General features: G+C 45.6%; 1 protein-coding gene across 1 annotated transcript; it reads right to left on the reverse strand.

Moving 5' to 3' along the window:
- Positions 1-6,925: 6,925 nt before the first annotated feature.
- Positions 6,926-10,470, reverse strand: LOC106570048 (actin-binding Rho-activating protein). Its single transcript, XM_014141977.3, has 2 exons — positions 7,927-10,470; positions 6,926-7,683 (listed from the first exon to the last, which is right to left on the reverse strand). The coding sequence occupies exons 1-2, from the start codon at positions 8,805-8,807 to the stop codon at positions 7,200-7,202; spliced, it is 1,365 nt and encodes a 454-aa protein (XP_013997452.3). The 5' UTR covers positions 8,808-10,470; the 3' UTR covers positions 6,926-7,199.
- Between the last annotated feature and the right edge of the window lie 3,183 nt (positions 10,471-13,653).

The following is a 13,653-nucleotide window of genomic DNA, read 5'->3' on the forward strand; positions in this document are numbered from 1 at the left end:
AATGAGTGCTTCTGTTACGTCTGCTCCCTCTCTGGCACTCGAGGGCGCCAGGCTGCCCTTCATCACGCACACCTGTTACCATCATAACGCGCATCAGCGCTCACTGGACTCACCTGGACTCCTTCACTTTGTTGATTGCCTTCCCTATTTCTGTCTGCTCCCCCATTTGTTCCCTGTGTCAGCATGTCCAGACACTGTCCTGTTCCATGTCCGTTGCTGATTAAACGTTCACTCCCTGTACCTGCTTCTTGTCTACCAGCGTCGACCCTTACAGCTTCCATGGACATGTTAATTGTTCCCTTTTGATTAGCACTGAGACTCTAAGTGTTACAACATCCAAGTTTATTGTGAACAGATTGTAGCTTCTGTTTTATGCTGTTTCATATTGAAATTAACAGTCAAAGTTGTGAAAGTATTGTTGAGGTTCAACGTATGTCATTTGACTTACAGCGTCTACCTGTTATTGCTCCTATTTCAGCTCACAGACACATACTATTTAATTTGAAAATCATTTTATTAAATCGATTAAAGTTTGAAGAATTGGGAGAGCATGGAAGAGTAAATGCAGACTAAAATTACATTACTTAAGATATGAAAGCACTTCTATCATCAGAGGTATTATTGCGACTAAATATATTTTAATCTAAAACCTGAGATTCATTGTACCTGTGTGCTTCTATCTATTGACCGATCAATCATGAAAGGACAAGCATTTTGCTACACTCGCTATAACATCTGCTAACCATGTGTGTGTGACCAATACAATTTAAATTGATTTGAAAATCATAAGGAGAGATACTCACAGTTGAAGTTGGAAGTTTACATACACCTTAGCCAAATACATTTAAACTCAGTTCCACAATTCCTGCCTTTTAATCCTAGTACAAATTCCCTGTTTTAGGTCAGTTGGAATCACCATTTTATTTTAAGAATGTGAAATGTCAGAATAATAGTAGAGTGATTTATTTCAGCTTTTATTTCTTTCATCACATTCCCAGTGGGTCAGAAGTTTCAATACACTCAATTAGTATTTTGTAGCATTTTCAGTTTTGCCCACACATTTTCTATAGGATTGAGGTCAGGGCTTTGTGATGGCCACTCCAATACTTTGACTTTGTTGTCCTTAAGGCATTTTGCCACAACTTTGGAAGTATGCTTGGGGTCATTGTCCATTTGTAAGACCAATTTGCGACCAAGCTTTAACTTCCTGACTGATGTCTTAATGTCTTAAGATGTTGCTTCAATATATCCACATAATTTTCCCCTCCTCATGATGCCATCTATTTTGTGAAGTGCACCAGTCCCTCCTGCAGCAAAGCACCCCCACAACATGATGCTGCCACCCCCGTGCTTCACGGTTGGGATGGTGTTCTTTGGCTTGCAAGCACCTTTCTTTTTTCCTACAAACATAACGATGGTCATTATGGCCAAACAGTTCAATTTTTGTTTCATCAGACCAGAGGACATTTCTCTAAAAAGTACGATCTTTGTCCCCATGTGCAGTTGTAAACCGTAGTCTGGCTTTTTTGTAGCGGTTTTGTAGCAGTGGCTTCTTCCTTACTGAGCTCCCTTTTAGGTTATGTGGATATAGGACTCGTTTTACTGTGGATATAGATACTTTTGTACCTGTTTCCTCCAGCATCTTCACAAGGTCCTTTGGTGTTGTTCTGGGATTGATTTGCACTTTTCGCACCAAAGTACGTTCATCTCTAGGAGACAGAATGCATCCCCTTCCTGAGCGGTATGACGGCTGCGTGGTCCCATGGTGTTTATACTGGTGTACACTTGTTTGTACAGATGAACGTGGTACCTTCAGGCATTTGGAAATTGCTCCCAAGGATGAACCAGACTTGTGGAGGTCTAAAATTGTTTTTCTGAGGTCTTGGCTGATTTCTTTTGATTTTCCCATGATGTCAAGCAAAGAGGCACTGAGTTTGAAGGTAGGCCTTGAAATACACCCACAGGTACACCTCCAATTGACTCAAATGATGTCAATTAGCCTATCAGAAGCTTCTAAAGCCATGACATATTTTTTGGGAATTTTCCAAGCTGTTCGGCCAGCGTTCGGTGGTTGACGTCACCGGCTTTCTAGCCATCGCCACTTCTGCACTAAACTGGATCTCACGAGTGTGAACAATCTGGTGCGTATCCGAGAGGGAAACGAGTGGAAGACGGCGTTTAGTACCACCTCAGGGCATTATGAGTACCTCGTCATCCCGTACGCGTTGATGAATGCTCCGTCAGTCTTCCAATCCTTTGTAGACGAGATTTTCAGGGAGCTGCACGGGCAGGTGTATATCGATGACATTCTGATATACTCTGCTACACGCGCCGAGCATGTGTCCTTGGTGCGCAAGGTACTTGGACGACTGTTGGAGCATGACCTGTACGTCAAGGCTGAGAAATGCCTGTTCTTTCAACAGTCTGTCTCCTTCCTAGGGTATTGCATTTCCACATCAGGGGTGGAGATGGAGAGTGACCGCATAGCAGCTGTGCGTAATTGGCCAACTCCCACCACGGTAAAGGAGGTGCATCGATTTTTAGGGTTTGCCAATTACTACCAGAGATTTATCCGGGGTTTTGGCCAGGTAGCTGCTCCCATTACCTCACTGCTGAAGGGGGGTCCTGTACGTCTGCAGTGGTCTGTTGAGGCGGACAGGGCTTTTGGGCAGCTGAAAGCTCTGTTTACCTCGGCTCACGTGCTGGCCCATCCGGATCCCTCTTTGGCATTCATAGTAGAGGTGGACGCGTCAGAGGCTGGGATCGGAGCCGTGCTCTCTCAGCGCTTGGGCACTCCACCGAAGCTCCGCCCCTGTGCTTTCTTCTCGAAGAAGCTCAGCCCGGCGGAGCGGAACTATGATGTAGGGGACCGGGAGCTGTTGGCTGTGGCTAAGGCTTTGAAGGCGTGGAGACATTGGCTTGAGGGGGCTAAACACCCTTTCCTCATCTGGACTGACCACCGCAACCTGGAGTACATCCAGGCAGCTAGGAGACTGAATCCTCGTCAGGCAAGGTGGGCCATGTTCTTTACCTGTTTTTTGTTTACCCTGTCCTTCAGACCAGGTTCCCAGAATGTTAAGGCAGATGCTCTGTCCCGGCTGTATGACACAGAGGAGCGGCCCATGGATCAGACTCCCATTCTCCCGGCTTCCTGCCTGGTAGCGCCGGTCGTGTGGGAGCTGGACGCGGACATTGAGCGGGCATTGCATACTGAACCCGCTCCACTCCAGTGTCCCGTCGGACTTCAGTACGTTCCATCTGCTGTCCGTGACAAGTTGATCTATTGGGCCCACACATCACCCTCCTCTGGTCATCTGGGGATCGGTCGGACGGTGCGCTGTCTGTCTGGGAAGTACTGGTGGCCCACCTTAGCTTGGAACGTGAGGGTTTATGTTTCCTCCTGCTCAGTGTGCGCCCAGTGTAAGGCTCCTAGACACCTGCCCAGAGGTAAGCTACATCCCTTACCCGTTCCACAACGGCCTTGGTCACACCTGTCGGTTGATTTTCTAATGGATCTTCCTCCCTCACAGGGGAACACCACGATCTTGGTCGCTGTGGATCATTTCTCTAGTCCTGTCGTCTTCTCCCTCTGCCCGGTCTCCCTACGGCCCTACAAACTGCGGAGGCCCTGTTTACACACGTCTTCCGGCACTACGGGGTGCCTGAGGATATAGTGTCTGATCGGGGTCCCCAGTTCACTTCGAAAGTCTGGAGGGCGTTCATGGAACGTTTGGGGGTCTCGATCAGCCTTACCTTGGGTTTCCACCCCGAGAGTAATGGGCAGGTGGAGAGAGTGAACCAGGATGTGGGCAGGTTTCTGCGGTCCTATTGCCAGGACCGGCCGGGGGAGTGGGCGGCGTTCGTGCCCTGGGCAGAGATGGTGCAGAACTCGCTCCGCCACTCCTCCACTAACCCCTCCCCCTTTCAGTGTGTATTGGGGTATCAGCCGGTTCTGGCACCGTGGCATCGGAGTCAGACCGAGGCTCCTGTGGTGGACGAGTGGTTCAGACGTGTGGAGGAGACCTGGGAAGCCGCTCATTGTCACCTCCAGCAGGCCGCGCTGCGCCAAAAGACCAGCGCGGACCGTCACCTCAGTGAGGCCCCGATGTTCACACCAAGGGACAGGGTCTGGATCTCGACCTGAAACCTGCCCCTCCGCCTGCCCTGCCGGAAGCTGGGACCGCGGTTTGTGGGGCCATTCAAAGTCCTGAGGAGAGTGAATGAGGTATGTTACAGGTTACAGCTCCCCCTGATTACCATATTAACCCCTCGTTCCATGTGTCTCTCCTTAGACCGGTGGTGGCTGGTCCGCTCCAGGACTTTGAGGTGCGGGAGGTTCCTCGGACATCGAGGGGGCCCCGGCGTACTCCGTCCATTCTATCCTGGATTCAACGCGTCGGGCGGGGGGCCTTCAGTACCTCGTGGAGTGGGAGGGGTACGGTCCGGAGGAGAGGTAATGGGTTCCGGTGGCTGATGTATTAGACCCTGAACTACTGCGTGAGTTCCACCGTCGCCGGTGTTGATGCACTGCTGGAACCGCACGTCAGGGGGGGGGAGGGGGGGTACTGTCACGACTTCCGCTGAAGTCGGCTCCTCTCCTTGTTCGGCGGCGTTCGTCGGTCAACGTCACCGGCTTTCTAGCCATCGCCGCTCCATTGTTCATGTATCCATTTGTTTTGTCTTGTTCCCTGCACACCTGGTTTTCATTCCCCAATCAATTCATATGTATTTATTCCTCTGTTCCCCATCATGTCTTTGTGTAGGATTGTTTCGTATTACATGTATTTGGATATTGTGATTTTGTTACGCGCATTTATTTTTGTCTATGTTCCGTGTTTTAGGCACATTTATTGTTATTTTTTGTGTTGTTTTCTTACCGGAATAAATTGCACCTGTTCACTACACTCTGCTCTCCTGCACCTGACTTCGCCTCCGATACACACTCAATACACTACCGGTCAAAAGTTTTAGAACACCTACTCATTCAAGGGTTTCCTTTATTTCTACTATTTCCTCCATTGTAGAATAATAGTGAAGACATCAAAACTATGAAATCATAGTAGTGTAGTAACCAAAAAAGTGTTCAACAAATCAAAATATATTTTAGATTTCAGATTCTTCAAATAGTCACCCTTTGCCTTGTTGACAGCTTTGCACGCTCTTGGCATTCTCTAAACTAGCTTCACCTAGAATGCTTTTCCAACACTCTTGAAGGAGTTCCCATATATGCTGAGCACTTGTTGGCTGCTTTTCCTTCACTCTGCGGGGCAAATCATCCCAAACCATCTCAATTTGCCTAATTTCGGGGGATTGTGGAGGCCAGGTCATGTGATGCAGCACTATCACTCTCCTTCTTGGTAAAATAGCCCTTACACAGCCTGGAGGTGTGTTGGGCCAATGTCCTGTTGGAAAACAGGACAATGCCATAATATGGATTTAGCTCTATTTGGTAAAAGACCATCTTCTTATACCCCCCTACCTTGTCACAACACAACTGATTGGCTCAAATGCATTAAGAAGGAAAGAAATTCCACAAATTAACTTTTAACAAGGCAAAGTTGTCATGAAGGCAAAGGGTGGGTATTTGAAGTATATTTTAATATGTTTTGGTTACTACATGATTCCATATGTGTTATTTCTTAGTTTTGAGGTCTTCACTATTATTCTACAATGTAGAAAATTGTAAAAATAAAGAAAACCCTTGAATGAGTAGGTGTTTTAAAACCTTTGACCGGTAGTGTATACACACGATTATAACATAAAAACGAAATACATCTCAAATAAATGCCATCAATAGGGAGAAACATACACAAACAGTACATAGTGTAACTAATGTTACAGGTAGGCCATGCATTTTCAGTAAGCAGAACATTATTTAATGATGAAGACATGATCATGATTCCTCTTCAACTCAATAGACTTTAGATCATTTAATGAATTGTTGAAATTGTTTGATGTCTCGATTAGGAAGCATGTTGTCCAACATAATAAGAGCACTGGTGTGTTGTTAGTAAGAAGTTCACAGATTATGTCTTATATCATTTGCGAGGAAATTATGTAATTTTAGGTGAACTCTACTTGTTTTTAGGTTTGGGCTACAGTTATTAAGAGTTTACTAATCAACAAAGTCCCACGATTTAACTTTCTTCATAACAATTACATTCAAATTAGTAGATTGACGAATAGAATGTATGGTTATTCAAATAAAAGTGGACAATCCATATCAGAGACCGTAAACTGACACCAAGTTTTGTTGATTAATACAGTATCAAGTGTATTTTAGACTTAGGGATCTGATTAGGTATCAGACATGGAGGACAAACATGTTCACAAGGGCTGCGTTCACACAGGCAACCCAATTCTGATATATTTTCCACTAATTGGTCTTTTGACCAATCACATGAGATCTTTTCACATCAGATCTTCTTCAGAGCTGATCTGATTAGTGAAAATAACATCACAATTGGGCTGCCTGTCTAAACGCAGCCAATGTGCCCACATCTGAGTTCAGCTCTGTCAGGCACACAATACATGGCATCAGAGGAGGCTGGTGGGAGGAGCTATAGGAGTACAGGCTAATTGTAATGGCTGGAATGGAATAAATGGAATGGAGTCCAACACATAGTTTCCATGTGTTTGTTACCATTCCATTGATTCCATTCCAGCCATTACAATGACAAGTCCTCCTATAGCTCCTCCCACCAGCCTCCCCTGCATGGTGTGCACTGCAGCCTTTGTATCTCAGATTTCATGTCTCCTAAATCTCATCAGAGTTGGCTTGTGCTGTGCATCATGAAACTCAATCCCTGTTTAAAATTACACAATGTTCCTCAAGTCAAATAAGCTATTTATTAGTCATATATTAATACATGTAATAACATGATTCATGAGTTCAGATATAATATAAAGACACAGAAAACTGTACTTTGAAAGCTAGTAAAAAGCTTTAATCCAACACAAATCAATCAAGTTCAAGCATTACCTCTGGTGCCCACAGGAAATAAATACACCGCAGCTGTAAGCAACAAAATAACATACAATATTGAGTTAGATACTGATATCAAATCTTCAGTAAAACATAGCAGCAAATTGTCTAAGTTCCTGTTGAGAAACAAATCCAAATCTATCAGTGCATAATCATTCAATGTTAAAAAGGACTTATGTCTCCTTAGTTCTGTATGGTTCCACCTCAGATGACGTCACACCAACAGGGTGATGATAACACCATCATCCTGCCCTTGCCACAGCATCTCCCCCTTGAACGCCACCTTCCCATGCCTCCTGGCTCTCAGAAGAATCCCCACCACCTTGTCAGAGATGCGTACGTATCTATCAAACAGTTCTCTGAAAGTGACGCGGGTCTTCCCGTCGGGATCTGGGTCATTCATAGTCCTGATCACATAGCACATGTCGGCTATCTCACCGTGGATGTGTTGCTCGGCTCGCCTGGCCCGTTCGGCTGTTTTCGTGCCTTCTTTGGGGCGTCCGTAACCCTCCTCGCCCTTGCGGAGGCGTAGGGACATGGAGTATTCATAGTCAAAGTCATCACTGAAGGGGTTGAGCTTCTGGTTGACGGTGTGCATCGAGGACCAGTTCTGCCAGCGGCTCTTCAGATTGCCCACAGCACTGTACTTCCTTGAGAGAGCATTGATCCTGTTGGCGTCATCCAACTCCTTTCTGCCCCTGTGAAGGACAATCACAAAAATATTTACCAAAAAATTAAACAATCATCAATCATGGCAACATCTATTTCCACTGTAAAGCTCAGAACAGGTTTTGCACTATACCGTTTTATTTTAGCAAAAATGTGCTGTATAAAAATGATATAGGTGTATTAGCATTATCCTTTACATATTTGGGGGCAATGTGCAATGACGGGCCGTCATGCACCGTCACTTGTACATGAAGAAAGAACATTGAACTCACACTGAGATGGAGGGTATTTTGACCCTCACCCATGACTCAATTTTCTCTTTCGGTGAGACGCTGTCATTGTCCCTCTGCTTGGCCTCCCTGGATGACCCAGTGCTATCTGTCTTTACAGGTTTAGAGGTGTCTGTCTGTCCAGGTTTAGAGCTGTCTGTCTGTCCAGCTTCAGTGCTGTTTGTCTGTCCAGGTTCAGTGCTGTCTATCTGTCCTGGTTTAGAGCTGTCTGTCTGTCCAGGTTTACCTTGGCCGCTCTCCGCCTCAAGGGCCCTTTCCTCTGCCTCAGAGTACCGACTATCCTCTGTGTCCACGCTACAGGTGCGCCCATCTCCAAATTCTCCCTCTGACGGAACATTCCGCTCCTTCTCCTTCCAGCTGCAGGTCAGCTCCAACACATTGGAGCACTTTCTGCGGAGTGTGGGCGACACCCTCTTGCTCAGCATCCTGTCTATCTCCTCCCCTGGTGGTGGAGCCTCCTTACAAATCCGCTCGGTCAGAAATGTAATGCCCACACTCCTCTCCTGAATGCCGCTGGCCACAGTCTTCACCACCTGCTTGGTCTGGATCCGGGACTCCCCTTGAAGCACTAGCAGAGTCTTCCTTTGATCCACCGATTGGGAAGGAGGAGAGCTGCCTTGGGACTCCTGCTGGTCAGCTGAAGGGTTGTTCTGATCAGCAGGTAGGTTGGTTCCAGTGGTGAGATTCTGACTGGGACAAACCCTCTTCTCCCAAGTTCCTAATTTAGTGGTGCTTGGCGTCTTTGGTGGTTCGTCCCAAAGCTCTCTTAGGGCGTCAGGAGCCCAGCCAACTGGCTCCTTGGCCTGCTTGTCCTTGACCTCGGACACCCAGTTCTGCCAGCTCCGGGTCAGGCTGGACACCATGCAGATGGTGCACAGCTTCTTGATGTTCTTGTTGGTGGAAGGCTTCCTCTGGCCAGCCTGTGCAGTCAGTGTCAGGTTAGGCTTTTTTTTCAAATGTTCTACTCTTGCCAGACTAGTTGCTTATGTTCATGAAGCTTCTCTCTCTTCCTCTGTGGGACTGTCTCTCTGACCCTAATTGCCTGCCCTGTTGCCTTCTACCCTAACTCCGGCTTAAAATGGGAGGTGTGAACTCTACATGACGTTGTAAAGTATTTGAGACATCCCCGCCTCCCCGCTGATCGTCTTTCCCTGACACTTGCCAACCTAGAGGGATTGGTGTGCTCACATTTCCTCACGGACCATGGGCCATATCTGGAGGTAAACAGGGCAACAGAGCAAAGGTGCGCTAAGCTCTTAAAGGACCGGCGCAAACATGTAGCTAACTGCCTAGACAAATGCAAAGACTAGCTGATCTATAAAGCTTGTTTGGATGTGACGCCTCGACGCGGTCCGGCTTTGTTTGGTGTGAGGAATACATGGGGATGCATCACTGCCTCCTCTCACGACTTGCATTATGTTCTCAGGGTAACCATGCTTGTGTACTGCCCCCAGACTCTAATCTACGCATTATTCATTATCATTTTCCAATTTGACATGACAACCACAAAGTCCATACAGTTACTGTATATGGAGGCCCAAGGGCATCCTTTTGTACGTGATATTGCAAAAATAACATACAATCAGTATATTACACAGCGAGAACAAACATGAATGAGATTAATCCACATTTGCATTTTCGATGATGGTACTACTTGCAAATGTCACTACATGACATTGGTGGTGATTGCTAATCACAACTCCAAGGCCAAACTGCCTGTACAGTATATCACATGTCAGATGACAATGCAGAAGCTGCTGTCTAGAAAAGAGCTATCAAAATACTGCCAGTAGTTCAGATGACCTTGTTGACGATAATGAGCAAATCCCATAAAAGCAATCCTGTTTAACAGTGTCAATCCAGTTGGGTGGCCTGTCTGGACGCATGTGTCACCAATATTTGTGTTGGCGAAGGCATGAAATGTAATGTATTCAAAATCACAATGACTTTTGCAGGAAAAGGGAATCTAAGAAAGGGGACATGTGATGACGTTGAATCAACGTGGAAAACTGATTAGACTGGCAAAAAGTCATCAACGTAAGGGAATTTCGTATTTTTTTTCACACAACTTTTAACCTAAAAGCAATGAATGACATGGTGAATTCATGTTAGTTGACAACTCAACCAAATGTATATCAAAACTAGACGTTGAAATGACATTGGTGCCCAGTGGACAATCAATCAAGTCAAGCTCATGCTCAAAACAGGTCAGTGACAGACAGAAAGACAGTGAGGGTTGGTGCAATACAGAAAGATACAATTGGATTTGACAGCATCTGTAAAATAGATCAACTAGCAGAAACACACAAGAGAACATTAGCTTACAGCACAGCTCAAATTCTGCTCTAGTTTGCACGTTTGCTGCCAGCGCCAGGTTCTATTTCCATAAACACAAACACTTACTGCATTGTCACCTGAATAGATAGATGGATGATATATATCCACACCGTGCATGCCATGCAAATATGCTGTATGGAGTGTGCTTAGGCAAGAAGCTGAGAGCAGCTACACCTACACAGGCAGTTTTTGTGGGTCACAGGGACCAGAGGGGGTGTCAAAGACAGAAGGAGACATTTGACCCAAGGACCAAAGGCACACGTACTCTAACCAGGAAAGAATGTGATACCTGGAGAAGACGAGGAGCTCCTGCTTACGCATGTAGGGTTTAGTCTTGCAATGCACCTGGTAGAGAGATTAAAGTTTAGAAACAGGGAGGAGCACGGACTCTGGCATTGCACCCAGTGCTTCAAGACTACATTTCATGTTAGAAAATGGGCATGTGAGTTTTAGATGTATACGTGTATTCGTCCAGCTCTCTAGACATAACCTAATGTGATAGTGTACATGGGTGGATGTTTATGGGAATCTGTGTGTGTGTGTTAGTCTTGATATTTGTATGGGTCAATGAGTGGAAAGGGATATATTAATAGAATCTGTCTGAAGCATACACAGGCCAGCAAGCTGGTGAGAGGCAGCTGTTGGCAGTCAGTCACACAGTGTGGAAGTGTGTCAGTGAGCATGAACAGAGGACTCCTGTATACCTCTTCAGGTCATTCCAAATAACCCCATAAGCAGGTTAGAGCGCCACCTTATGGACAAATATGTGGATTACCTCTCAATCACATGTTTGGGGATGATAGGGTACTCTGTCACATTGTTCATCTTTGAAGAGGATTTCTAAATATAATTCATATTCAAATCACATGAAATCAGGATATGTTTTTTTCACTATAAAAAAAAAATCTGCAAAATTATAAGAATTTAGCAGTGTGACATTTTTGGGAGGTAATTGGTACTTTAGGCCTGGGCCTTGTTTTAGGGAAATGCCTATAGAAAATATATCTGGGTACTCAGATTAACTTGTAGATAGAAGTCTGTGAAAGTTTAACAAATGTCATTGTAAAGTTTACACCTTAAAGAACCCATATAAAGACAGTTTAGACTTTTGAATTCAATTATATTTTTGGAAAAATTGTTTGTCGAAAACATACATCTCATTAAAGAAAATCATCCAACAGTATTTCTACTGACATCTAGTGACAAAAGTAGGAACTTCACCTGGACAAGGTAGTGTTGCAAATACACATTCACCAACTATATTCATCAGACAAGAACTCTAAAAAGCAGCCGTTGTTGAGAACGGTAAGCTCAGTAAAACACCAGCAGAGGTCCCCACAAGGTCAGTGTTGAGTCTGTAAAGCTCTGTAGTGCTAGAGAAAGATGCTGGAGAAAAATGTTCTGTCTCCAGTGGTCAAATAACCTACAGGGGATTGAGTGGGTGAGCGAGTCAGAGACGGACAAATTAGGTCTATGGTTTATGAGGAGTTAGAGAAACAGACGGAAAGAAAGAGGAAAGGCATGTTGAACTAGAGCTGTTGTTACCAAGCCTGATCCACCATCCTGATCTCGCAAGCTTACATTGTTTCAGGATGGTGGATCCGGCTAGTGGTTACCATGTACTGTATGTACTCAGACCGGACACAACCCTTCATGCTGCTTGTGCTGTATATTGATGATCCAAGATGGCGTAGCAGTTCAGACGTCCTTTACCCTCCTCTTGTCGTGTCCCGTGTATATATATATATATATTTACATATTTTTCTTCGCATTATCTTTTTACATTTTTTCTTCTAAAACTCAACCTCAAAGCACTCTCCTGCAACCCGCCTCACCAATTTAAAAAATAAAGTATTATTTACCTCAAATCCGAAATCCACAACAGAAGCTAGCCAGAGGTTAGTCTTTTTCACTGGCTAACGTTGGAGTTCAGCTAGCCACGGTTAGCTGTCCTCAGCTATCCATTAGCTCGAAAAGCTATCGCCAGTTTTTGTACAGCGCGACTCAGACCAGAGCACACCGGACCTATTCTCTCTCCTTTCCCCGATTTCTACCGCAGGCTCTGGACATTTACACCGGAATCTTGCAGCTAAATAGCTGCTACCTGAGTGACTATTGGCAACGTCGGTCCCGGAATTAACACACATTATTCCGGAGCTAGCCAGCTGAAGAGTTCCGTCAGCCACTCGTGGGCTTTTCCTGAGCTAGCCAGTTGAAGTGTCTCCTGGGCTACAATCACCTATCCTGACCCGCTTTACTGCCGATGCGGAGCCCCATCGGGCCTTCACGACTGGACCACCGACGTTATCTGCCCGAGGGAGTTATCCAACTGGCCCCTCCGTCGCGACGTAACCTGATCGCCCATCTGCGGCCCACTAATCGTTAATCGTTAGCTGTCTTATCGGCTGCGATCTGAATAGGTCTATCGGACACTTTTCTTGGACCACTATAACTAACTATTTTGCCAACTTGGACTGGTCCCCCCTTCCACACGGAACCCCACTAACGGAAACGCACAAGGTGGCTAAAAACAGACCTCCCTCCATCTTCCACCAGCTTTCTACCTATGGCCCGGCTAGCTGTCTGAATCTCACTGGACCCTTTGATCACTCGGCTAAGCATGCCTCTCCTCAATGTCAATATGCAATGTCCATTGCTGTTCTGGTTAGTGTTTATTGGCTTATTTCACTGTAGAGCCTCTAGCCCTGCTCATTATACCTTATCCAACCTCTCAGTTCCTCCACCCACACATGCTATGACATCTTCTGGTTTCAATGATGTTTCTAGAGACAATATCTATCTCATCATCACTAAATGCCTAGGTTTACCTCCTCTGTATTCACATCCCACCATACCTTTGTCTGTACATTATACCTTGAAGCTATTTTATCGCCCCCAGAAACCTGCTCCTTTTTCTCTCTATTCTGGACGTCACAGACGACCAATTCTTATAGCTTTTAGCCGTACCCTCATACTCATTCTTCTCTGCTCCTCTGGGGATGTAGAGGTGAATCCAGGCCCTGCAGTGCCTGGCTCCACTCCTACTCCCCAGGCGCTCTCTTTTGATGACTTCTGTAACCGTAATAGCCTTGGTTTCATGCATGTTAACATTAGAAGCCTCCTCCCTAAGTTTGTTTTATTCACTGCTTTAGCACACTCTGCCAACCCGGATGTCCTAGCTGTGTCTGAATCTTGGCTTAGGAAGTCCACCAAAAACTCCGAAATCTTCATCCCTAACTACGTTTTCAGACAAGATAGAACGACCAAAGGGGGCGGTGTTGCAATCTACTGCAGAGATAGCCTGCAGAGCTCTGTCCTGCTATCCAGGTCTGTACCCAAACAATTTGAACTTCCACTTTTAAAAATCCACCT

Source organism: Salmo salar, chromosome 14, assembly GCF_965601325.2.
Source record: "Salmo salar chromosome 14, fSalSal1, whole genome shotgun sequence".
NCBI lineage: Eukaryota > Metazoa > Chordata > Actinopteri > Salmoniformes > Salmonidae > Salmo > Salmo salar.